At 44.5% G+C, this 25,740-nt stretch overlaps 1 protein-coding gene across 2 annotated transcripts in view; it reads left to right on the forward strand.

Annotated features, from left to right (window-relative positions):
* Nucleotides 1–25,740, forward strand: part of TBX15 (T-box transcription factor 15) — a 120,947-nt gene that overhangs the window by 75,929 nt on the left and 19,278 nt on the right. For both annotated transcript variants that reach the window (XM_006132936.5, XM_075904815.2), the window contains exons 2-7: nucleotides 2,169–2,382; nucleotides 8,866–8,967; nucleotides 10,248–10,419; nucleotides 10,744–10,911; nucleotides 16,524–16,588; nucleotides 24,005–24,102. In XM_006132936.5, coding sequence (XP_006132998.2) covers nucleotides 2,169–2,382; nucleotides 8,866–8,967; nucleotides 10,248–10,419; nucleotides 10,744–10,911; nucleotides 16,524–16,588; nucleotides 24,005–24,102 — 819 coding nt within the window. The remainder of the gene's footprint in view (nucleotides 1–2,168; nucleotides 2,383–8,865; nucleotides 8,968–10,247; nucleotides 10,420–10,743; nucleotides 10,912–16,523; nucleotides 16,589–24,004; nucleotides 24,103–25,740) is intronic.

Consider the following 25,740-nt stretch of genomic DNA (forward strand, 5'->3'; position numbering starts at 1 on the left):
GTCCTCTCACCCCACCCCAGTTGCCTGGGTAGTGGCAGCCCCTGTTCAGCCCCGGCTGCCCTGCCGGGGGTCCCCGAGCCAGCCCCCAGGGCTCAGCATGGCCGGGCGGTGGCAAGTCCCTGTGTGTGCGTGCTGGATGGGTTGGGAGCCACTGGAGGCCAAGGGGAGGGAGGAGGGAGTCAGACATCTGCACCAGCTGAGGCAGGAGGAGAGCGGGCTCGCAGAGCGGCTGGTTCCTCAGTCTCTCCGCCTGCATGAGAAGTAGGGTGGGAGACTGGCCTGGGGGCACCTGGAAGCTTCCCCTCCACGCAGCCCCAGCCACTGGAACAGCCATCCTTCATGCAGCCCTGGTCACTGGAGCAGCCATCCTTCATGTGGCGCCGGCTGCCAGAGCAGCCACTCTTCACACAGCTGCCACTGGAGCTGGAACCAGGGCCACAGTGAAGCTGCTCCAGTAGGGATAGCCTCACCACAGCCCTGACTCCAGCTGCAGCACACTGGGGCAGCCGCCTGCTGCGCTACTCATCGTGTTACTGCGTGGGGAAGTGGTCAGGCAGAGAATTTTTTGTGTGCATGCAGGCGTGCCCCTCTTACAGGGAACTTTGCTCCTCAGCAGGCAGGGCTCAATTAGCAGCTGGGGGCATAGCCTGGCAGTGTGCCGCAACCCGGCAAGCAGCGGTTCATGGCCTGCCACTGGTCCACACACCAGTGGTTGGAAACCGCTGCTTTAAGAAGTGGTGTTGGTGGTTTAGTAGGTGGCACTTTTCTCTCAGAGTCTTTACCGGACCAGTGCTTTTACCATTCAGGTATAATCTGCTGCTAACTGGAAATCAGTACAATCTGTAAATATGCTGGCAAACTGTAAATCTGAGATTCTGACCACTTGTGATTATTAAAGATTCCACCGCACTTTTGAGCAATGAAAGCGACGTTAGCCCATGTGCTAGCCCTCCCTAAATGTCCCCTGTGGGCAGTATTCTTCTTCATTTCCTGTCTTAAACAGTATGTAATATTTCTGTGCACTGTTAAACAGTTGTCTTATTCCCACATGGACATGGCTGCATTTAAGTGGTTGGTGAGGTCATCCCTGTCTAATGTATATCAATTTTGTAAATTTGCACAGCTCTGTGGACGCCTTTGATATGAAAGTCTCTGTATACATTTATTAATGTTATCTTTCAATTGCATTTGATTATTTAACACTAGTAAGTACTTTGTCATAAAACCTGCCTGTAAGGCAATCTCTATTTATACAATATGTTATGAATTTCTTTCAGTGGAAAGATGGTATGGCTATTGGTGCAAAGACTCACAACTATTAAACAGAACTTTAAAGTATCCAACTAGTCTAGTACAATACTGATTACTGTGCTTCTGCATGTTAGTACAAAACGTATTTCCAATATAAACATCTGCCTCAAAATGCCAGCTTTTCTTTTGGTTAATCTCCAGCCCAGCTTCTCCCCCGCCCCAACTAGACCCTTTACTCCTTTGTCCACAAAGAGATCTAGGAGTTCCTTGAAATCCTTTATGCCATTTGCTTCAATTGCTTTCCTCAGTAACGGATCCATATGGTCGCCATCCTTCTTCCTTTTCCTTTGGTAGTTGATAGCGTTCTCCTCACCAAAGGCTGCACGGTTGTTTTCCCAGGAAATGTCATAGTCCTGGAACTTATAGGAACAAATAAAACACATTTCCAAAGTGGTTCTGCCAAAAAAATAAAAACAAAACCCTTTCCTTATTTTTGATGACAAGGATATTAAAAAGAAAAAAGTACTTTGTTTAAAAATAGCTAACTCTGCAATAGAAGTGTGGGAGGATGTGCAGTTAAATGGAACATAGTTTTCCAGTGAGCCCATCTATCTGTGGGTTGCATTATTTTTTCCTTTCTATTTTTAATCTATACTTTGTGCTTCATTCTCGGCATCATGGTGATATTTTACATTTTATGTTGTGGGCAATTTTATCCGGCTGTTTCTAAAATGTTACTAAAATGCTAGCTGTCAGAAACGCAAAGCCAGAGATCAGGTCATAAATCAGACCCAACTATAAAAAGATATAATAAAAGGCTGTTGCACCACTCTCCTGAAGTTCCCGCTCGTGGTTCTTTTCCTTCCTTCCCCCTCTGGCACAGTAGAGGCATCTTACCTGGTGTATTTACTTTGCAGATTCAGAGCAGAGCACGGGGTCAGACACAGAGGTGTTGGCTGAGAGAACATCCTGCTCATTTGGCTCCCATTCTGACCTCACCTCCAGTGGCTCAGGTCCCCAGCCTCCGCCACCCTCATCCATGGAGGAGATCCAGGTAGAGCTGCAGTGTGCTGACCTCTGGAAAAGGTTCCATGACATAGGGACAGAGATGATCATCACTAAAGCAGGCAGGTAAGAAACTCCTGGTTTGTTGCCCAGTAAAAACAGACAGACAAACAGAAAGGGACTGCACTTTTTATATGGTAATGGCTGGGCTTTAAACTTGCTTTCCTCCTTTAAAGAAGAATGAATAAATGAACGGATTAGAAGAAGCAAACAGTTGTCACAGTGATGTGGGTGTGCCTCCTTATTCTGGAACTTTGTCAGATCTCGCAAGTTAAACAGGGCTGAGCCAGGTTGGGAGAGGAGGCCTTTGAAGGCAATTTATGGACTGCAAGATCAAGATGTGTTTGGTGCTGGCCTTCTCCCTGAGGCTTTGACCACACTGCAGGGTTTTTGCGCAAGAAGCCTTTTGTGGAAGAGATCTTCTGCAAAAATTTCTTGCACAAAAGCGCGTCCAGACTTCAAAGTGCGTTGCAAAAGTGATGTGCTTTTGCACAAGACAGCATCCACACTACATGGACACTCTTGCGCAAGAAAGCTCGAATCGCCATCAGAGCACCTGTGCTTTTTTTGGTAGGCTCTTTTTGTGTAAGAACCGCCTGCAGAAAGTCCACACCTGCCTTTTTGCACAAGAGCTGTAGCACAAAAAGGAGTTATTCCGCATAGGGAGAGGAATAACTCTACCGGCAAAAGCTCTCTGTCCCATCAATTTACTGTATTATTTTTGTGCAAAAACGTGCTTGAGGTGTGATGCTCTGCTGGTTTTTGCGCAAAAACAGCTGTTTTTGTGCAAAAATCTTGTAGTGTAGACATAGCCTGAGGGTATACTGAGAAAATGGCCATGCTGCTGTGTTTCAGATGAGATGTACAACTGACACCTGGGCCATTCATGTTCTTTAAAGATCTCATATCACTCCATGGGGCTAACTCTGTTAATTCCCCTTGGAACTGGGATTATCTCTGGTTTGTGCCAGCTCAGTGTGCATTCATTTAATGCTGTATGTTTCCTACTATTCATGTTTTCATGCCAATTAAATTCGTTAAAAAACAAATCAGCACCACGGACAGAGAAATGATAAAGGAGGAGTGAGCCAGTTTGACTAATATATGAACAACTTTTCCCCTTTTCCAAACAAATGCACATCGAATCTTTCTGAAGAGTCGAGGAAAACAATTAAGAGGTTTCTCATTATTTATAATTTTATTTCATCTTTATGTCTTCTGAGTCTGGCTGGACTATCCTTTTAGGCTGTTCTTGTGGGACATTTATCTCTGCTTTGTGGCTCCAGGAGGATCAGTTAGCTTGGGGAAAGTTGAGAAATATCCATCTGTTAAAAGCTTATCAGAACCAAACTGACTTTTGGGACCTTTTGAGGTTCTCTCATCATTAAATTGAGGTTCCCTCATCATTAGAGGATTGCCAGTACTGTTTGTGTTGTCATTCTTTCAGACATGTCCTCCTATCACAAATAGAAGAGGAGAGGTAACAGAAATACCTTAATAATAAATGCTTGCTCTTGCATAATATAGATCTCAAAAAACTGTGCAGTGGCTGGGATTATGGCATAATTTCTTTCTGCGGTTGTTTGCAGGAGGCCTTTAACTAGCCTGTTGAAGAAACAGGTATTTGTAAGATGAAATCTCTTTTGGGATTTAACCAGTGTCCTGATGCTTCCAGCTTGAGAAACCTTGAGAGATAAATTACAGTTCTTTGGTCTCCTAGAGCTTAAAACCCATTTCCATGGAGTATGAGGAACAAGAGAGGACAATAGCATTGGTACCAGGGGTTCACATCCTATTTTATCCCTTGTGTATGTGCATATCGGGATCCATACTTTGATTTATATGAGAAAATGTCAGCTCCATGTGTCTCCACGGCCATTGTCAGGAGTGTCACATAGGAATTTCTGATATATCAATACTTATTTTCATCCCAATTGTGGATGAAAAGTTGAAATACTGAAATTTTACATGGACTGAAAAGTCCATCAAACTTTGATGACAGAATGTTTTGTGACATTTTTGAGTGAAATAAAACATATATTCACCCATCTAAACTGTCTCAGGCCTCCCTTCTTTTCTATGGGCCTGGCTGGATTACACCTCCCATAATGCACCTGTAATTATGTTTTCCATGAAGCACCAAGTGGGTCAGTCAGAGGAGTACTGCATTGCATCATGGGAGATTTAGTCCAACCAATGATACTGGCCTACAGGAGACTATGGGGGCATGAGGCACCTGAACTAAAATTCCCAGAGGGCAATGTGACAGCAAAGAAAATACAGTTTAATGAACAGTTCAACAAACTGAAATGTTTAGATTTGGGTCAAATTAATCCAAAATAAAATATTTCAGTTTTTCTTTCCTCTAGAAATTGGAAAATTTCAATTGTACTGAAACGCTATTTTTGATGAAAATTTCAGCCAAAAGCTGTTGGCTGAAAACCAACTCTTGTGATTGGAATGATCAAAAACATTTGTGATTGAAAACTTTTCAATATTTCTGGTTGTAACATTTCATCTGAACTTGGTGTGACATTAAACTGCATCCCCTGCAACTGCCAAAGGTCTCATGGAAGTTGTATTTCAGGTGTTACATATCATCCTTCTGCTCTGTGGGTTTGGCTCCCAAGATGGGCTACATCTCCCATGATGCACCACAGTCATGTGACTCCATTGACTACTGTGATGGGTCAGCAAGAGGGGAGGCTGTGATTCATCATGGGAGAGAACAGGGACATGAGGCTTCTGAACATGAAGTGCTCTGGCAGCAGAGGTGGACCAAGGTTAATTTTAGACTGTCCTGAAGGAAGACATTTCCCCAGCCTGAAATGATTAGATTTGGGCCAACGTGACCCAACATGAAATATATTTTTTCAGTTTTCTCAAAGGAAGCTTTCAGTTATCGACAGAAAGTCTTCAGTTTTCAGATTTTCTCATTAAAAATCAATGTTCTGTGGAAAATCTTTGTATTTGTCAATATTTTCCTTGGATCCTCCCACCCCCAATTTTCCACCAATTTCTCATATTGACACACCTTGTCTGAGATATTTAGCAGCAAATATTAAAATATGAATAAAATGTCCCTGCAGGCAGTATTCTTCTTCATTTCCTGTCTTAAACACCTTATCAAGACTTAAATTATCTCCGTTGTAAATAGGCACAGGAGCACCTCACAGAGATTGTGAACTGACACTTCCTCCTCCTCCACCCTCTGTTCAACTGGAAAACATGAACAGGCTGGGAAAGAGTAGAATGCCTCGCCATCTCCCACATCCCTACCACAGAGCCTCTGTATACCAGATGGGGTGGCAAGTCCCTATGGAACATGTTGGACATTGGATAGAACTTGCTCGATGTCGGAGAGCTAGAGAAAAGGCTGATTGCCTGGTCAGGCCCCAGGTCTGGATGGCTGGATGATAATTTGCTGAAAAGTTAGAAAAGTGTATGTGTGTGTGTGTGTTAGGGCATAGCATCTGCTAGGAGGACTTATTAGGAGGATGTACTGTGTTGCTGTAACAATCTCTCTGGTACTTTGACCCAACTTCTTTGAGTATGTGTCCATTGCAGTCAGAGGTGTGACTGTGGCACATGTAGACATACCTGAGGTAGCTTGCATAAATAACAATAGCAGGGAAGTCACAGCAGCATGGTGTGATGGGGCAGCTGCCCTGCACTGGCCCTTTAGGGGTAAAACCCAGCCCTGGGGGAGGGTTGAGAGCAAAGACCACAGTTGAGGCAGATACAGCCAATTAAGGCCCAGCTGGGGCTGTATAAATAAGGACTCTGGGAGGGAGAGACTGAAACTTTCTCTAGCTGTGGAGCAGGAAGGACCTGGCTGCTAAGGAAGCTTAGAGGCTTTCCAAGATGGAGCAGGGCTGGGGAAAGGCAGGCAGAACTGGGCAGCTCTGGCCTGACCTCACTCCCAGGCTGCAGGGCCTGAAGCAAGGCCTGAGAGTACTAGTGCTGCAGGGAGGCAGCCTGGGTAGGCAAAGGCAGCAGGCTCACACCCCCTTACCAATGATGAGTGGCCATTTCAGACTGCAGTGATGAAGCCTGGCAGTGGGTCATTGAGGTAAGGTGGGTGTAGGGAGAATTGGGGGGTCCCTGGGAGGGGAGGACCCCAGAGTGCAGTGATTGATAAACATCTCTCCCTGGAAGGGGGGGGGTGTCAAGAGACACTGGAGTGGACACTGCCAGAGGACAGTGTCCTGAAGAGGACACCACAGTCTGGGAGAGATGCGGGTCCAGAGTTGGAACGTAGAGTGAGGACATGGAGAGACACCAGCCAGAGGGAGTTGCCCTGCAAATGTGTAATTCCCAGTGCTACTGGCAGGAGGTGCCTTGGCAGTGAATGCTGCTCCGTGATATATGGGCAGCAGCAGCACTATCTATAGAAAACTGCCTGGGACCCTGAATGTGTATGTAACTTGCTAGCATATGTCACCTCCCCCTTATGTCAGCATCACTGCTGCTGTTTCATTAGCTAAGTCAAAGTTAGTTTGGGTATGTCTACACATGCGGCGGTCATACCTTTGATTGAAGAGTAGACATATTCCAAGCTTCAAATGAAGTTCAAATCAATGTTAAGGATAAACAGAGGGAGAAAAGGATGTAAATATATTTTTCTTGAGCATGTTGCTCTTCTCTGCCGAAAAGAAATCTTGTATGAAAGATCTACTAGACTTCACAATAGTCTCTCAAGGGATGAGGTCGGCAGATCCCCGTCTAGACTCTCGTGCTGTGCCGTCAATCAGCTGATCGGCACAGCACGGCGGCAATTTTGATTTAAATGTCATGGCGATTATTTAAATTGCAGCTTCATTTCCCTTTGCCATCCTGCCTAATCTACATGGCTCCGTCGACGGAGCCATGTAGTTTAGACACACCCTAATAGAGAAAACAGTATTATAATTACTAGTTGGAGTTTGATCCTTTTGAGTGCTCCTTTACACCAGTCTTACACTGGTTCACTTAACATGTTGTCAATGGATGACAATGGGATGACTGGGAAGAGAAAAGCTCTTGGAAATGAAAAATGCTGCCTCATAAGCCCCATTACTGAAATATCTTGAGTTAAAAAAAGAGCCTACAATCTCAGGCAATGCAAGCTTACAGAGCCTGGAGACGGTTCATCTGCAGGACACTTGTCTCGTGGCTCATGTTTCCCATTCACTTCAGAGCTATGGCCAGTGTGCTCAGACTGAGAAAGAAATGCTTGCAATTGATTTTTGGTGTTTGAACATTTTCAGGAGTATGTTTATGTGTAGAAATCAATCAAGACAGAAACAGACCATAAGTCATTGGAATTTATATTACAAAAACCATTGTGCAAAGCACTACCAAGACTTCAGAGAACGATTATGAAATGGCATACGTTCTCATTAAATATGAAATATAGGTCCAATAAAGCAAATTCACATACGAGATATGCTTTTAAGAGTGCCTAAAAATAGGAAAGCAAGGAACTTTAGGAAGGGGAATTGGCTGTAAATATGACTCAAGTACTACCCTGGTTTCCAGGACTAAACTTGCTCAACGAAGAAACACAAAAAACCTCAGCTTTACAATGGCTAGAGAGGGTAGTGCTTCATGAACAGTTGCCAGAAAAAGCCCAGGCGTCCTCAAGCATAACCATTTTTCTGGAGCGATACAGATAAAATTGCTTCCTATCACTGGATTCTTTACAGGGCTTGGTGTCATAACATTCTGACAGCATGAGAAATAATAGGTATAATCCACAGTGCCCGGCTGTCAGAAGAGAGCCTCTGGCCTCTGTCTCTGGCCAGGTAGGAATGTCATCATTGAAGGTAAAGTATGCAAGTGAGAAATGTGTAGTTCGTATTGGGAACAGAATGCAAAGCAATCGCTGAAATGACAGGAAATTCCTCATTGCCAGAACTGTTTGAATTAGAAAGATTGCCTCTTCTTAGTGGACCAATATTTTTTGTAAGTTATCAGGCAATACATTGCAAAGCAACGTAATAACCAGTTGTAAATCACAATCTTCTTGCCATGAGATTCTAGTTGAGTTAGCAATTGCTCACAATTCATGAGGGACTCATGTCTTTTTGTTATATCATGTCAATCAAACATCAGTACAAGCAAATAACTTGATGAAAACAGGCTTGGTGGATTCAGGGGATCCAGATTTAGTCATTTGGGACTATTGATGCATGGCTCACAATACTTTAGTAGCATTACCAGTTCAAAGACTCATGAGCAAAAGGACAAAAAATTTGAGTGCCAATATCTATCAAGCTTGCTGAGTTAAAGACATTTAACTCTGAAGTAGCTACGGAAAAACTATGCAGCAGGAAACTAAAACAGAAGAAAGCGGCTGGCAACCTACCAAGGCAACAACTTTAGCACCCACCCTAAGCTGATGTCATATATTCATCTATCAGTCAGTCCTACAGGAAGGACATGAATTACAGTCTTCGTGTGGTGATATTCGTATGGTTACTCTTGGTGTCACACAAGATCATGACGAGACTCCCTCGCTTTTCTAATAATTCGTTTCCTTCTTCATTTCTACTTTTACTTTTCTAGGAGAATGTTTCCAGCCATGAGAGTGAAAATTACAGGCTTAGACCCTCACCAGCAGTATTACATAGCCATGGACATTGTGCCTGTGGATAACAAGAGATACAGGTAAGACTTTCAAGGGCAGAATGAGGAGCACCATGAGATCTTGACTCAGAGTTCAACAGTATAAGAGCCTGGGAAAAACATTCATGCGTATAGACAAGTGTAAAGGTGTATGCCTGGATCAGAGAGAGAGATTGGGTCAGATCCCCATCTACTGTACATTGGTGTTGTCTCATTGACATCATTAGCGCTATGCTGATTTACCACATGTGAACATCTGGTTGATTATATGGAGGGTTTCAATGAGTCAGGGGATCGATACATTCCCTCCCTTGCATTTCTAGAGACCAGGATTCAAACCCTGCTTTCTGATTCAAATAATACACAGTGTTCCTCTCTTTAGTCTCTGTTGGTCCATGTGCATTTCACAATTAGCCTAGATGAGCGATCGCGCCCCAAGACAGCCTCGATATGGGCAACCTGTGACTGAAACAGCAGGGAGTGCTGCAGGTCAGGACTGCGCTCCATTTGCAGATCTGTGTTTAGGGTTGAGTAGCAGGTGACAAGTCACTGAGCCTCTGGGGCATTTGAAGTTCCATCCAAACACAGTTTGATACAAAGCACAAGCTGAAAAAATTATCACCATCTAGTCAATAAGAATCCAAATAAACATATGTGAAGCAATATAATTGCTTAAATAAATGCCTGCAGATTCTCTGCATGCTCTGGCAGCAAAAACAGGTGTGCAATTTAGTGTAAAGGCTATATTTAGTTGCCTCTCAACATGTTCTAATGGATACCAGCCAGTGGGAATCATCTTTTCTTTAGGAAAAGAATATAAAAGTATAAATGTAAAACAAGACTGAGGGAGATGATTTAAATCAAGATCTCCTGCTCACTGATTTAAAACATGATTAAAACCAGTGATTCAAATCATTTTGCGTCAGATCAGTCCACCCCGACTGTATGTGCTGAGCAGCCCAGTGGGAGAAGCACTCCCCAGTCTGTCTTCTAGCAATAAGGAAGTGTTCAGCTGTGTTTTCGCAGACTCGTAGTCCAGCACAGAGAGGGTTAAGAAGCCAGGACAGCACATATGGCAGAGCTCTAGAGCTGAGAGCAACTGGGAAGGTGGTTTTAATAAGGCCTCTCTCGGCCACTCGGCCAGTTGGATTGTCTGGTTTGCGTTTGCAAGGTGAAAGGTTGCAGTAAAGCACGTTCCCCCATCTGTCCACGAGGCCTTGACATGTGCATGGCTGGGCGGCAGGGCAGGGGAGCCCTGGCACTGTTCCTTCTTCGCGGGGTCTTGGGCTCCTTAGCGGTAAAGACTTACCCTTCCCTCCCAGGTACGTGTATCACAGCTCCAAGTGGATGGTGGCAGGCAATGCTGACTCTCCGGTGCCTCCCAGGGTCTACATCCATCCCGACTCGCTGGCTTCTGGGGACACGTGGATGAGGCAGGTTGTCAGTTTTGACAAACTCAAACTGACCAACAACGAGCTTGACGATCAAGGCCATGTAAGTCAGACAGCTAAACGCATCTTGCCCACCCCCTTGCATTCCCCCGGGGACACTGCCTCACCTCACTGACGTATAAACCCTTGTCCCCCCAGTCCCAGGGCTCCCTTCGGATAGGAACTCAGTTTTGCTGGGGTGGCTGCAGCTCTACCCTCACCACAGAATCTCACTCAGTTGTCAGTCCAGGGTAAAGACTGCGCAGTTGTATCACAACAGGCTAAGGCTTGGAACTCGTTAGCCTGCCTCCACCCCCATGGAGAAGTTATGGGCCTCGCACAGGGGCCTCGAAGGCAAATCATTCTCCCCTCTCTTCTTTCTTTAAAGATAATCCTACATTCAATGCACAAGTACCAGCCTCGAGTCCATGTGATCCGCAAGGACTTCAGCAGTGATCTCTCTCCCACAAAACCGGTCCCCGCGGGCGATGGAGTGAAAACCTTCAACTTCCCTGAAACTGTCTTCACCACAGTGACAGCCTATCAAAACCAGCAGGTAAAGCAGTGACCCTGGCCCTGCAGTGGTTTTCCCTGTGTTTATAAAAAGAGTGGCAGAGTCTGTGACTCCGTGAGAATTAAATCTAGGGAAAGCTCAAAGAATAGAGGCACTTTATGGGCAGTTAAGCTGTGTTTTCACCCCTCCCCCCCCAAAAAAAGATGACTAGCTATCCTGCTGCAAAACTCGAATGGTGACGGGACATTGTAGTTTTACTCTGGGGTAGTTGGAAAGGTCCCAGGTAGCTGGCAGTGAGGGCAAAGTCAGCAGTTGCCCTGGGGTCCGGTGAGTTAAAAGGTGCCAGGCCTCTGGGCTACCTCAGCTGCTACCAGCAGCTGCCAGAGCCCAGGGCGCTTTAAATAGCTGTCAAACTCCTGTGCAGTGTGGTCCAGGTGGTGCAGTCCTAGAGGCACTGAGAGCTGGCTGGGGTGGCTAGCCCCTAGCCCTGTCCCTTTCACCCAAGGCCCTTCCCCTTGTTGGGGAGGCCTGGAGCCCCATGGCCTAGGGCTCGGTGATCCATCGCCAGCCGTGACATGGTTAGTTGGAGCAGAGAGGCGAGAAGGGGGATACTGTTGACCTCAGCTACAGTGGGCTGGCTACACTGCAAAGAAAACCTCCCGGCGCCAACTCTCATCAGAGTCCAGGTCAATTGACTCAGGCTCATAGGACGTGGGCTGTGGAGCTAAAAATAGCAGTGCGGGCATTCCTTCCCGAGCTAGACCCTCACTGCCTCTCAGCTCCTGGATTCCAGCTTGAGCCCAGACATCCACACTGCTATTTTTAGTCCTGCATGAGCCCAAGTCACTTGTCCCAGGCAACAGGCCGTGAGTTTTTCTTTGCAGTGCAGACATACTCATAGCTATCCCCTGGTGAAAACACACAGTTTGTTGGCAGTGACAACAAAAATAGTCAGATGAGAGAAAGGGGCCACTGTGCATTGCAAATCTTAATGGCTTAATAACTTACTTACAAGTACAATACACGCACAAGTATTTCATGCTTGATGCGGGACCTGACCACTTTCCACAGCAAGGCACGTATGCTAACTCACTATGCCATCAGAAAAGGGCAATGCCAGGATGAAAGTACGATATGGAGAACTAGTTATTCCTGGAATAGCTAACGCTTTGATTAGGGACTACACATCTAGAAATAACATCTAAGCCCACTTATTTGTGTGTAGCAGCCATAACAGAGGAGATGTATAAACACAGAAACAAAGATGGTCTCTGCCCCAGAGAGCTTATCGTGGAGAGCTGTGTTTATGCACCTGAGTAAATGAGCATTCTAGAGTCACTAAGGAAATTATGATAAATTGTTTTATAGCATTCCATACCTCTCCTACTTAGGAATGTTTTGAAAGGATACACATTTCCTAAGACAAAAAAAAAAAAAAAAAAAAAAAAAGGCTATGCAAGCAGTTGAGGTTTTAACCAAGACAGAAAGTTTTGGAGTAGACTTTCCAGTGCAGCATTACCCAAAACACACCCTGATGAATGTCTGGTTCACTCTTTGATTCTTACGTGGCTTTGCAGCAAGGAATTGGTCCTTTTTCTTTAACTACAGAACTCTGGTCCGAGTCAGTGCTTGAGAGATGTGGGTTGGGCTTAAAAAGAAAAGTCCAATTGTCCAGAGGTAAAAGGAAGAAGAGAGAGCTCATTCAGAAATCAGAAAACCAACGGCAACTTTGCTTTCTAATGACTGTACCTTTATAAACTTAAAAAAACAACAAATACTCTGGTAGCACTTTAAAGACTAACAAAACATGTAGATGGTATCATGAGCTCTCGTGGGCACACACCATCTGAAGAAGTGGGTTTTGCCCACAAAAGCTCATGAGACCATCTATATGTTTCATTAGTCTTTAAAGTGCTACCAGATTATTTGTTGTTTTTTTAAGTTTATCCTGTACAGACTAGTATCAGAGGGGTAGCTGTGTTAGTCTGAATCTGCAAAAGTGGCGAGGAGTCCTGTGGCACCTTATAGACTAACTGAAGTGTAGGAGCATAAGCTTTCGTGGGCAAAGACCCACTTCGTCTGATGAAGTGGGTCTTTGCCCACGAAAGCTTATGCTCCTACACTTCAGTTAGTCTATAAAGTGCCACAGGACTCCTCGCCCCTGTACAGACTAACTCAGCTACCCCCTGAAGCTTCTGTACCTTTATAGGGATGGATTCGGTGGCAGCTTCTACCAGCAGCTCAAGCACACGGCCTATAAGGCAGAAAGTGGAGAGTGACTGCCATGAGATCTTTACTGAGCCCCAAAGTGGGCATTGCTATCAGGTCAGGTCAGGTCAGGATGATAACGTGCTGATCACTGTAGTGTCCCAACTGTAAATTAATGCTGCTCTTCCCAGATGGAAATCCCAAGGGAGAACCGGGGTCAGTATTAATTCTTGGACATATCAGAGGTGCAGGAGGGTCAGCTGGGGGCAGGAAAGGAGATGAAAATTACACTAATTGCCATTATCATTTGGTGATGAGGACAACCCCCACCACTTTAAAGGGGGTTGGAGCAGTTGTCCTGATTCTTGGAAGCTGGATACAATGAGTTGAATGTGACCTCAATTCCTGAAGAATCAGGGCAGTCTGAAAGCCACAGAGAGGGGGCACACATCCCTCACAGAAGCAGGGGGATAGAACAGTGGTTCTCCAATGCTTTGATCTGGGAGAGCACTTCTTATACTTTGCATGCTTAGGAGAGTATTAATTTGCATCCTCAGTTCAGTAAAAGGATCTTCCATTCATCTTCTTAGTATGAAAACAATAATTTCTGCTGGGATCAAAATGTCAGTGTTAATGTCATTTCTCAGCATTTATAACAGCATGTGAGGTAAGATGTCATAACAGAAAAAGTCCTATGCAGTATGCCAATACCATGGTGGTCCAGTTATATGTCATAAACAGTAACAAAAACCAGAATGACAACATGAACCAGCATGAAAGGAAAAATCTGATATTGTAGCCTGACTTGAAAGGAAAATATGGTCTGCAGTTTGCTGCTATAGATTTCCAGGATGAGAGAGTTTTTTGTAAATACAAATAGAAAGGAAGAGACATTTCTCACCTTAGATATTTTGCAGACAATAACATTGTAACCTCAGTCTTTAGGAATCGCTCATCTTTTCAATGAAATATAGTCCTATTGAAATTTTAACTTTGAAATAAGGGACAATGTCAGAGAATTTGACACATTTAATGAATTATTACAAAATGTTTATACAAGCACCATGGAACTTTATAGAACACAAGACACATTCCCTTCTGCAAAGAGCTTTCAATCTTTTCAAGCTTTTATTCCATCTGAAAATTGTGTGTGTTGAGAAATCTAAAAAATGGGGGAGACATAGGCTGTGTCCAGACTCAGGGGTTTTTTCGGGAAAAGTAGCCTTTTCCCGAAAAAACTTCCCCTGCGTCCAGACTCAAGCCGTGTTCTTTCGAAATTATTTCGAAAGAACGCGGCTTTTCTTTCGATGGCGGTAAACCTCAATTTACGAGGAAGAACACCTTCTTTCGAAAGTTCCTCTTTCGAAAGAAGGCGTTCTTCAATGTAAATAGGGCTTCCTCGAAAGAGAGCGTCCAGACTCGCTGGGTGCTCTCTTTCGAAAAAGCGGATTTCTCTTTCGAAAGATCCGCCTGCAGTCTAGACGCTCTCTTTCGAAAGAGCCTCTTTCGAAAGAAGCCTGCAGTCTAGACATAGCCATAGGGAAAACTTCAGAATAGGAGATTTCCTACTATAAAATTGGCTATTTTCCTTTCATTCCCAAATCCCTCCTCAAAACCCACTCTCTTCTCTGAAGCCTTCCAGCTACAAGGTGAGGTGTGTGGTATAGGATCCAGCATAGATTAGACAAACAGATGTCAGGTCCACAGTCACTCTGTTTAAATGGTAAGTGTCAGTACTGTGGCCTGGTTAATGTACGATTAGAAAGTGTAGGGTGACTATATTTCTTAAAGTGAAAATGGGACACGATGTGGGGCTGGTCCTAGCTGTTAACCTGAGACCCCCCCATCTCTGTGTGTGGCTGGTGCAAGCCACACACCCAAATTCTCCCATTATGCACCCCCTTGGCCATTTTTCTGCACCCTGTTAGGGGACATGCCTCACTTTCTTGGCAAAACTGGACATTTGTCCTATTTGCTCTTATCAATTGCTCGTCAAAAGCAAGAGCAAATGGGACAAATGCCCAGGTCTGCCAAAAAAGGTCAGTACATCCAGAACAGGGCTTAAAAAAGGGATTCTCCCAGCCAAAAGAAGATGTATGCTCAGCCTAAGATAGTGCCTTAGAGTGCAGGAGGAGATAGGAGATAGTGCCCTTCCTAACTAGTTGCAGGGTACATTGGTAGCTTTTGGGTTGGCTTCTTACTTATGGAGAGAGAGATCATTGATTCAAATCCAAGTCAGGGCCTAGCCCTACAATTCACAACTGTTGGACCTTTGACTTTTTTTCCTGGGTGAGGTTCTATGCCCTGTGCTATACAGGAGGTTAGATTAGACTCTCATAATGATCTAAACAGTTTTGTGTGCTGTTATACCCACTTTCAATTATGAACCTTTTGGGTATGTCACATGGGCTATGTCTAGACTGCAGGCTTCTTTCGAAAGAGGCTCTTTCGAAAGCATCTTTCGAAAGAGCCTCTTTCGAAAGATCGCGTCTAGACTGCAGGCGGATCTTTCGAAAGAGAAATCCGCTTTTTCGAAAGAGAGCACCCAGCGAGTCTGGATGCTCTCTTTCGAAGACGGCCTCTTTACATTGAAGAACGCCTTCTTTCGAAAGAGGAACTTTCGATAGAAGGCGTTCTTCCTCGTAAATTGAGGTTTACCGCCATCGAAAGAAAAGCCACGTTCTTTCGAAATAATTTCGAAAGAACGCGTCTTGAGTCTGGACGCAGGGGAAGTTTTTTCGGGAAAAGGCTACTTTTCCCGAAAAAACCCCTGAGTCTGGACACGGCCATGGTGGGGTGCAAGTGCAACCCAGTCCAGTGAGAAACTGTGTCACTGAGACTTGGGGTGCCTCACAGAGCTTTGCTGTGGTACCTCCCAGTCAGGGTTGCTGACAGCCTCCCAACATGCAGGTCACACCCTGAGTGACTGTATGTAGCTGTTTATTCTGGAAGAAATTCTGTGTCAAAAATTTAAAAATCCTGCACATTATATGTTAAAATTCTGTAAAACTCTGCAAATTCTGTTTGTTAAAATAGTCATATCAGTTGAAATTATTTTGATAAGTTATTTCAAAATACCTGTCAGCAAGTATGTCTGTAACAATACAGACCCAAGGAAAAGTTCTTCTAGGAATGCAGAGTTAAAGAAACCCCTACCACAACCTACTAACCCCCCTTTCCCCGACACCAGCTGGGTGGCCAGACACTCACACCCCTTTCCTCAGAGCCCAGCCATGCACCCTTTGGACCAGACACTCACACCAGCTGTAGGCCCCCCACCAGCCCAGATAACCACACAGCATGTGCCCCCAACCATGGCCCTCAACCCAGATACTCACACCCCTCCCTCCAGAGACCAGGGATTCAGAGCGAGAAACAGTCCAATACTGGGTCCTGGGCTTACATGGGGTTTCATGTGAGCTGATTCTCAGCTTTTTCTTTTGCAGATCACTAGATTAAAAATTGACCGAAACCCTTTTGCTAAAGGATTTAGAGATTCTGGGAGAAACAGGTAAGATCCCATTTATCTTTCCTTCTGTTTAGCTCATTCTTCCCTTGTACCCCGGACACTCTCTTTTTATCCCTTTTAAGCCCCAGGAAATCATGTTGTTGGGTAATTCAGTTTTGCATCAGAAGAAAGTTGCTGTAGACTTGTTATCACAGAAATTAGGAGTGGCTGTTTTAATTTTCCTAGCTACAGTCACAGTGTGCTGGTGGCATCCATAGAAAACATAGGAACCAGCTTCAACATTTTTCCTCACAAGTCAGGTCTTCCATTTTGTTGCTTATCGATAAATATATTTCAGTTTATTGGTATTTCCCAGGTAATAGGGGCCGTGGGAAGGGCAGAACTCAATGCAGAGTTCTTGGCATTGTTACACAAGATCCCTATAAAGAGATGGATATCATCTCTCTGCTTCATGACATTATGCCCCAAAGCGCATTTGTTTATTTGGCTGAGGTACTTCTACACAAGAAGCCTGTTATTTCAAAATAAATTTGAAGCAATGAGCTTCTTACTCCAACTTCCAGTAAACCTCGTTGTACGAGGATGAAGGAAGTCAGCAAAATAGCGATTTATTTCAAAATAAGTTCTGTGTAGACAGTGCCAAATTTTGAAATAAGCTATTATTTCAAGGTACACACTACTGTGTAGATGTACCCTTAGTCTGTAAGGGCATGTCTACACTGGGGAGTTATTTCAAAATAACTCCCCTTATTTTGAAATAACAAGGCAAGCGTCCATACTCCCACACCTGTTATTTTGAAATAATGGGCTTGTTGTTTTTGAAATGATAACTCGGGCTTGGGAAGAGGAATAAGCTTATTTTGAAATAGCTATTGAAATAACTTATTTCGAAATAACCTGGTAGTGTAGACATAGCCTAAGGTGCCATAAGACACCTTGTTGTTTTTGCAGACACAAACTAACATGGCTACCCTCTGAGACAAGGTTTTATGGCAGTTCTCAGCCAGGTTGGGAAATTTTCTGTAATTTTTAGAACCTTTGCCCAAAATCAAGCTCCCCTTCCTCTCCCACACATGTATGCGATGCCTGGCACCCCCCACCACACACGAGAAAAAAAAGATTCAAGTTCAAGGGTCCTTTATGTGTGTGGGACTCTTACCGATGCTAGCTAACTCTCAGTCCCCAGACTCAGCCTCATCTGTGAGTGGGATGAGAGGAAAAACTATCATGTGTTATTCTGTGGTTTCCCCCATTGCCCCCAACAATTTCTGTCTGCCATAGCATGCAGAGTGGCAGCTGGAAAACAAGATAACTGTCTTTTTTTGAAAGATAAACTGGCACAATTTGGGAGAGGCCCGCTTCTGAAGCAGGAATGTGCACAGCTTCTCACTGAGAGATTTCATATTAAAACATCTTTCCCTTTAAATAAACAAACAGCAGTGGGAGCTACAGCATGGTTTGTGAAGCTGTGGTCCTCTCTGCATTCTTCAGGGCTGTGTCAGCATCGCTGCATCATGCTCCCACGGCTTTCTCTTAAGTTTTCCAGCAGGTGATGCAGAACAAATAAAGTGAAGGGAAAACTAGCACAAATGAAGAGAGGAAAATATTTGGGCCTCCCCTTTTTTTGTCTGAGCTTTTCCCCTAAGAATCTGCTCTTCTGCTTGGTGGAAGGAGCCATGATCGTGAAATAGCAGCTGCCTCTTTACTTTTTTGTTTGTTTCTTACACTGTTCCTGTTTCATTGTTATAACCTCCCGCATCCTCTGGGGTTACATATTGCTGTTAAAAACTGCAAAACGGTCTCCATCTTACAACCTTTGGGTTTCATTTACTTAAAACTTTCCCCCCAGACTCGCCATTTGGGCAGAATCTGGCTTGATAGTGCAAGGCAGAGCCGAATGCACTGCTGCCTTGGGGACATGGCACGGGCTTTGTGACTTTCCAAATCCATCTGAGGAAGATCTCACCTCATAAAATCCCCACCCTAATGCTGATTACATCTTAACAAAGCTTTTTGGTTTCTAAGGTGACCCCTGGCTGCTCGAGAAGCTCAGAAACAATGAGACCCCAGGCAGACTGTAAATCACGAACCAACCAGCCAACCCGAGGCCTCATGAGGATGGGGTGAAACTTGGGTTAGCATGGCTGCCTACCTGGAGCGTCCCTACTTGCTCCCTGCTTCTCCTCTTCCTTGCATGCCTCCCTCAGGGTCTAGGCCCCTTGTAGGACAGAACTGAGCCCTGCACAGCCCACAGCCTGTGATGCCTGGCTTGTGGTTGGAGGAAGAGGAACAGACAGTTTGGTGGATACGTGGCTGTGCCCAACAGCTTGGCGTGATGAGCTGGGCAATAAAAATGTTAGCAATGGACACGTGTTAGCTGATGGTAGCTAGTGATGGTAGGGGACTAACCCAATACTTGGGAAACCTACATCGGATTGCTTTCTTTGCCACAAACTACCTGTGTGATCATGGGCAGGTCTTTCTATGCCTCAGGTCTGTCGCATTATGGTGCGATACCGCCTGGCCTCACCAGTCTGTTGGGAGGGCAAATACATGTGGTGGCAGCATGGAAACCCGGGTTTCGCAAAATCACTTCTGAATTGCACATGCAGAGATTGGGCAGCAGAATGTTTAGCTAGCCAACCTATGGGTACGAAATTGCCAGTTGGTTCGGAGGCTTGCGTGAGTCCCCTTTGCATGGGCTTCTCACTTCCCTGGGATGTGTTATTCCTGCAGCCAGCAGGAGGCAGCTCACCCATTAGAAAGTAGCCATCTGCAAATGCAGGAGGAGAAGACAAAGGGAAAGAAAACTCTAAGGCACAGCACTGACTCTCCCCTTTACCTAGAGCTCTGACAGCTGAGATGAACAAGGGGAGGCTGTGCCCGGAGCAATCAGAGCCTTTGGCTAGGGAAGGAGACAAAGGAGAGTTGCTTGGAGCCTATGGATTGGCTTCCTGAGTGAACAATGAAATGGTGACATGAATTTTGCGTGCAGCAGGCATGGGCGGGCCAGCCATATGGAATGGATTATTGACACACACAGAGATAACTGGGACATCTTTTTTTCATTTTTCAGACAATGGAATTGTTTCATTTATTGCACAGCATTAAAACTTTACAGCACTGAAAATAATAATAAAAAAAGAGAGAGAGCAAATTCTGGATACCTATTAAAGGGGTTGACCTCATTAAAATAAAGCTGGCAGTGAATCCTCCTCTGATATATTTCCCCCTCCTTCATAAGGATGGTGTGAGAGGGAGAGGATTTGTGGGGTCCAGTGAGGGGAAAATGGAGATTATATGTACTCACCAGCGCTCGCTGGGCCAGGTTTTCCAACGAGCATGGTAGCTTTCCTTCAGGCACCAAAAGAAGTGCTTAGATATTCTGGAGAAGCTCAGCATGTTGAGGAATAGCAGTTCAGTAAAGCACTTAAGCACCTGTTTAATTTTAAGTGTGTGTCAGTCCCATTTACTTCAGTAACATGTGGGCATATGATTAAGCACACTGCTGAATCAAGGCCAAAGAGTACGGCAAGGGCAACCCAATAGTGAAAAGGCACTTTGTAAAAGAAAAGCATCCTTAACAAACAAATAGCTCTCTCACACCTCTGCTATAATCACTAGACAACACTCCCCTACCTGGGCATCAATGCCCATTTTCAACATTTACTGCTTTCTTGCAGTAAATGTAACCTGCTTAGAAAGTGCATGTTGCTTCTAGTGCATCTAGCGGCTGGTGCACACACAAAATAGAAACCTAGTACTGATACTAGTAGCTAACATAACTACTTTAGCTTCAGTGGTAGAGGTCAGTGCTATGGCTCTGAAGATCCTGGGATCAAACCTAGTTAATCATCTGTTCCGGGGGTGGGGAAGCTCATTAGAGTTGCTGATGGTAGAAAATCCACATAGCTGGAGCTTCAGTTTATTCACAAGTTCAATTCTCACACTTCTGGATTAAACAAAGATATTGGATGGGTAGGTCATCACCTACCTATCAAACAATGAGCATGACAGTGGTTCTTTGCCTTTGAAGAATCTTATGATACCAAGATGTTTCATCAGTCTTTAAGTGTTTCCTGACTTTGTTGCTTGCTAATTAATGGTTCTTATCTGCCCCCTTTCACTATCTAGTCTTTAGGTGCTTATAGACTTGGCTTTCCTTTGATATATTTTTTACCCACTGCCTTTTCTTGTCTCCCCCTCCCAATTTTTCCTTCTTCTACCCCCTCCTCCCATCTCCCCTATTTATTTTGGTCCTAGACATCCAACACTCCAGTCATCTGAAGAAGTGGGCTGTGCCCACGAAAGCTCATGATCCCATCTACATGTTTTGTTAGTTTATAACAGTGTTTCTCAAACTGTGCTCTGCAGAGCCCTTGTCTCCAGGGGCTCCGCGAGGTTGACAAACTGGAAACATTGATAGGTACAACACATTCAATCAGTGGACTGCTGGGGCTCCGCATAAATTTTTACACATGTAAAGGGCTCGGGAGCCCAAAAAAGTTTGAGAACTGCTGGTCTATAAAGTGCTACCAGACTATTTGTTGTTTTTTCAGTTTACCTCTACAGATTAACTTGGCTACCCCCTGAAGCTTCTGAAACAATAGAGTTAAGGGTGCAAAGTCAAGGGCTCAAAAGTTAGGAAAAGAAAGAAAGAAATGAGCGTGTGCGACCTTAATTCTGCCCCCTTGTGTGTATGCATGACACATGTTTTGATTAGACAATCATACAGCACTTTTCCCCACAGGATTCCCACCTCTTTCAGTGAAAAGAATGGAAGGCGAATAAGGCAAAGTTGTTTGGTAAATGCGGCTGTTGTGTGGAGGAATCCTATCTCGTGTGTTGCAGCTGTTGAGAGTTATGCAGTGAATGAGGCAAGGGATTGCAGGAGGAGAAAGGATGGCCTTGTGGTTCAGGCAGTAAACTAGCCTGCAGGAGAGCTAGGTTACATTCCTATCTCCGCCACATGCTGCTTGCATGACTTGAGCATTTATAAGCAACTACTCCTGCTCCCAGTGGAATACACTACCAGGGACAGAGAGGAAACAGGGCCCTGGCCTTATCCTCCATCCTCTCCCCCCACTAGCACACAGAGTGGGAAGAGTCTGTGTATTAATGGATTCACTTCCACTACAGCGTGAGAATTCCCCTGGTGCTCCAGGGCACAGTCTACTCTTGAGATGGAAAGCGCTGCTCACCAAAGCGCTCTGTGTTTTAGTTCTGTTCTGCTTTTCATTTCTTCCAAATTATTCCCTTTTTTCTTGAAAAAAATTAAATGCTCAAAACTGTGTCACTACGCTGAAGGGCTGTACAGTTCGACTTGGAGAGCTATCGGCCAGGAAAACGTTGAGCAGTGCTTGGTGCGGACCGAGGGGCATTTCTGCTTCTCTGAGCCACAGCCTGACTGGAGGCTACACTAGCATAATTTCTGACTGTTGTAAGGGACTGTCGCTTCATGCCCCAGGGTCTCCAGAAATGTCCCCTGCCTTTATATCATTGACACAGGTAGAGCAGCATCTTCTTTGCACCACAAACATGGAGGAGACGAGATAGAGCTGGAGGTCAGCTTCTGGTGCAGGGGAGTGAGGCTATGCAAAGGCTAAGGGCCTAAGAGCAATATTAACTCAGCCAAGCTGTGCATAGACCCTCTTGTCTAGTGAGTAACGTGGATCGTTGTGTCACTGTCGCTGGAATCTTAAATTTTTGCTTTTCTTGGTGTTTTGCTCTTTTGAATTGTTCAGTGTTCCTGTTGTGCTGACCTCATCGTTGACACTTTATTCTCTTTAGTTTTCATATGGCATGAAATCCTCCCTCAGGATTGGGGCTGTTGGTGGTTTCATGAGACCAAGAAACTGTGCCTATCTCTCCACAGTGTCACTTTTCTGTGTGGGATGCAGATAGCACTAATGCACTGGATTGACATGGGAGCCAATTTCTCAGCATAGGAGAGAAGAAATTTTTAAGGTCCTGGAGCAACATACATGCAGCTTCCACACACAGTTCTAGGCTTAGCTTTTTGGTTCAGATTTTTTTTTTTGGTCTTGTTGTCCCTAAGCTTCATGAGCTGCCAAAGGCCTCAGTATTAACCAAATAGTTGTGTTGTAATACATTCAGGGCTCGTGCAAGCCTGCTATGTTGAGATGTCTTCTGTTCCTACTTCTAACAGCTTAGCAGCTAATAAACACCAGGCAACAATCTTTCCTCTAAACCTCCTCTTAAAATATAGAGTTTAGTTTGCCAGCTCCAATATATTTAAAGCATCCAAGCTTCCGGGGCGACTATGGAAAGTTAACTAAGTGAGTGGAAGCTCGTGCAGGAAGAAATGATTAAAGGCAAAAGCCAGCTACAGTATCAGCACGCTGCAGAGTGGCTCTGAGGATGTTAGAGCCACTTGTACTGAAGTGAGATACATTTGCACATTTAATGAAGCATCGCTTAGCACTTCATCAGTGCAAAGGAGCCAACATGCCACCGAGAAACAGGCAGAAATGAGGGAGTGCTGGGTTAGAGTTGAGCAGATTCTACTCTAGAAAGGAAAACATATTGGGAGAAAAGGGTCCCATAAAGAGCAGACAGCTCTTTTCCTGCTAACTCTTCTTTATAGCCCTAGCTATATACTGAGAACTTAAAAGCAAGGCATTTACGGATAGCTGTAAACTTAGAGCCCACCTGACAACTTTCAACGTGAAACCAAACACTTTAGGAAGCCAAGAAAAGTTCAGCTCACTTTTTTCTCCCTGTCTGTTTCCGCACTTGTTTTGGGCTAGGAACCCAAAGTGGAGGTGCCAGACATCCCAAGGAAAGGCCTGTCACTTCATTTCTGATCCAGACAAAACTAGAAAGCATTGGGGCTCTCCTGAGACAGCCTCCTGAGATTAAGTTTCCAGAACGATTTTGAAATAAAAATGGTTCAGAAAGGTGTCCAAAATATGGGGGTAAGGAGCAAGATGGAGTTTCATAAAAAATCCTCCCTCCTCACATCTTCTTCAGGTTCACTTGGCTGAATTCCATCCTGTGTGCATGTGTGTGTGTTAGTGACGTGCACACGCATGTGCGTACACACACACACACACACACACACACACACACACACACACACACACACACACACACACACATTTTATGCTACGAAGCTTAGAAAAGTCACCCGCAAAAAACTAACCATCAGTACTGTCTCCCTCAAAGAAAGCATAGATTTTAGGGTCCTGGTTAAAAAGAAAAATAATTGGAATACTGATGCAATCTATTCATATCCTGGATTAGGAAAATTCAGTTTTATTCTTGTGAACAACACCTGTGCAGTAGGGTTTGCTCAAGGAATTCACAAATGTCAAGGTGACCTTGCAGTGGTCATTGGCAGTTTGTCAAATGAGGTTCGGACTCTTTCTTTTTTGAAGCTGATCTGCTTACTAGCTGTTTGACATTTTCTTTCCTTGCTCTATTTTCGTTCCACAGAACCGGCCTGGAGGCCATTATGGAAACGTATGCCTTCTGGAGGCCCCCTGTGCGCACCCTCACCTTTGAAGATTTCACTACCATGCAGAAACAGCAAGGTGAGTCATTGTATGAAGGGCACAAAATGGTGGTGGGGAGGTAACAACACGTTATGTTGTGCATCTGGTATACAGCTGTGTCACAGAGTTTGTAGACTGCCATGAAGATATAAAAAAGAAAAAATGGAAGCTTTATAGTGTAGGAGGTGTGGTGTAGCCACTTGAGTATCCCCTGTATTTCGAGTGGAACTAGAACTACTCAGATACATGCATTAGTTTAGCAAATACAAGGAGAGTACAAAAGGGAAGTGGGGGAGACACACCTGCTTGAGGAGAAGGGGACGGAGGAGAGCATTGTTACATATTTACCATTTGAGTCATTCTCTGTTGTGGCAAGAGGAAGAAAACTGGACTGCCTGATCCACAAGGGACCCTTTCTGAGCCAGAGGATTCCCTGACCATGTATCATCACGTACATGCCGATAAAATCACACCACCTCTCACAGCAAAACCAGACTTGCTTTCAAGAAAATTCTCTGTGTGAAAGTGGCACTGATGGAAATTGTCCAGTATACCAGAAATACCCTTCCTGCAGGTTCTTCATAATGTTTCTTACTACCGTTTTTGCTTCCTGTATCTCTTGATGTGTTAAATGGGGCTTTCATCTCTAGCTACGTTGAGGTAAAATTTTCCCCTGCCTTGTCTCCACTCAGATTTTACGTCAATGGCATGTCTACACTAGGAAATTATTTTGAAATAACTTATTTTGAAATCATAACTCCTGAAATAACTATTTCGAAATAGTATGCCTCCACTATGGGGAAGCCTCCAAATTAGTCCGAGGCAGGCTCCCTTTGGATACGTATACACTGAAGAGCTATTTTGGGATACTGGAAGCATCTGGAAATAGCTATTTCGTGTCTATTGAAGCAGCATGTTATTTTGAAATAGATTTAGAAATAATGGGTGGCTTATTCCAACATTCTGGTAACCCTCGTTCCATACGGGTTAAGGGCAATTTCAGAACACCAAGTTATTTCAAAATTTGGTGCTGTGTAAACAGTGCCAAATTATAAAATAAGCTATTTTGAAATATACTTGAAATAAGCTATGCAAATTGCATCGCACAAATTGCGTAGCTAATTTTGAGTTAAGGGTGCTGTGTAGACACACCCATACTGCAGAGAGATTACCTTGACTTAGAGCCCCAACAAGCACTGGGGAGTAATTACTTTGAATGACTCAGGAGTAGTTATTTCGAAATAGCAGCTGTGGAGCATCCACACTACCACTATTTTGAAATGTGTTATTCTTTGTGGAAAGCAGGAGTTATTATTTTGAAATAACCAGCCCCTTACTTTGAAATAGCGGGCTTGGTAATGTGGATGCTCCACTTGTTATTTCGAAATGAGGGGAGTTATTTCTAGTGTAGACCGGGGCTAAGATAGCTCTCCCAAGTTAGCTATCTCAATTTGAAAACACCTTGTGGCTACATCTACATTGTACATTCTTGCACAAGAACATATGTAAATGAGGCACGGCAATAAATATTGCTGCACCTCATTTGAATACTTAATGAGCCGCCATTTTTGCGCAAGGGGCTTTTGCTCATGAAGGAGCAGTCTATACTGCTCCTTCTTGTGCAAAACTCCCTCTTATGTAAGAGCCATTCTGCTGCTTATTTTCGGGCAGAATGGC

Source organism: Pelodiscus sinensis, chromosome 1 (genome assembly GCF_052426305.1).
Source record: "Pelodiscus sinensis isolate ZL-2025 chromosome 1, ASM5242630v1, whole genome shotgun sequence".
Classification (NCBI taxonomy): domain Eukaryota; kingdom Metazoa; phylum Chordata; order Testudines; family Trionychidae; genus Pelodiscus; species Pelodiscus sinensis.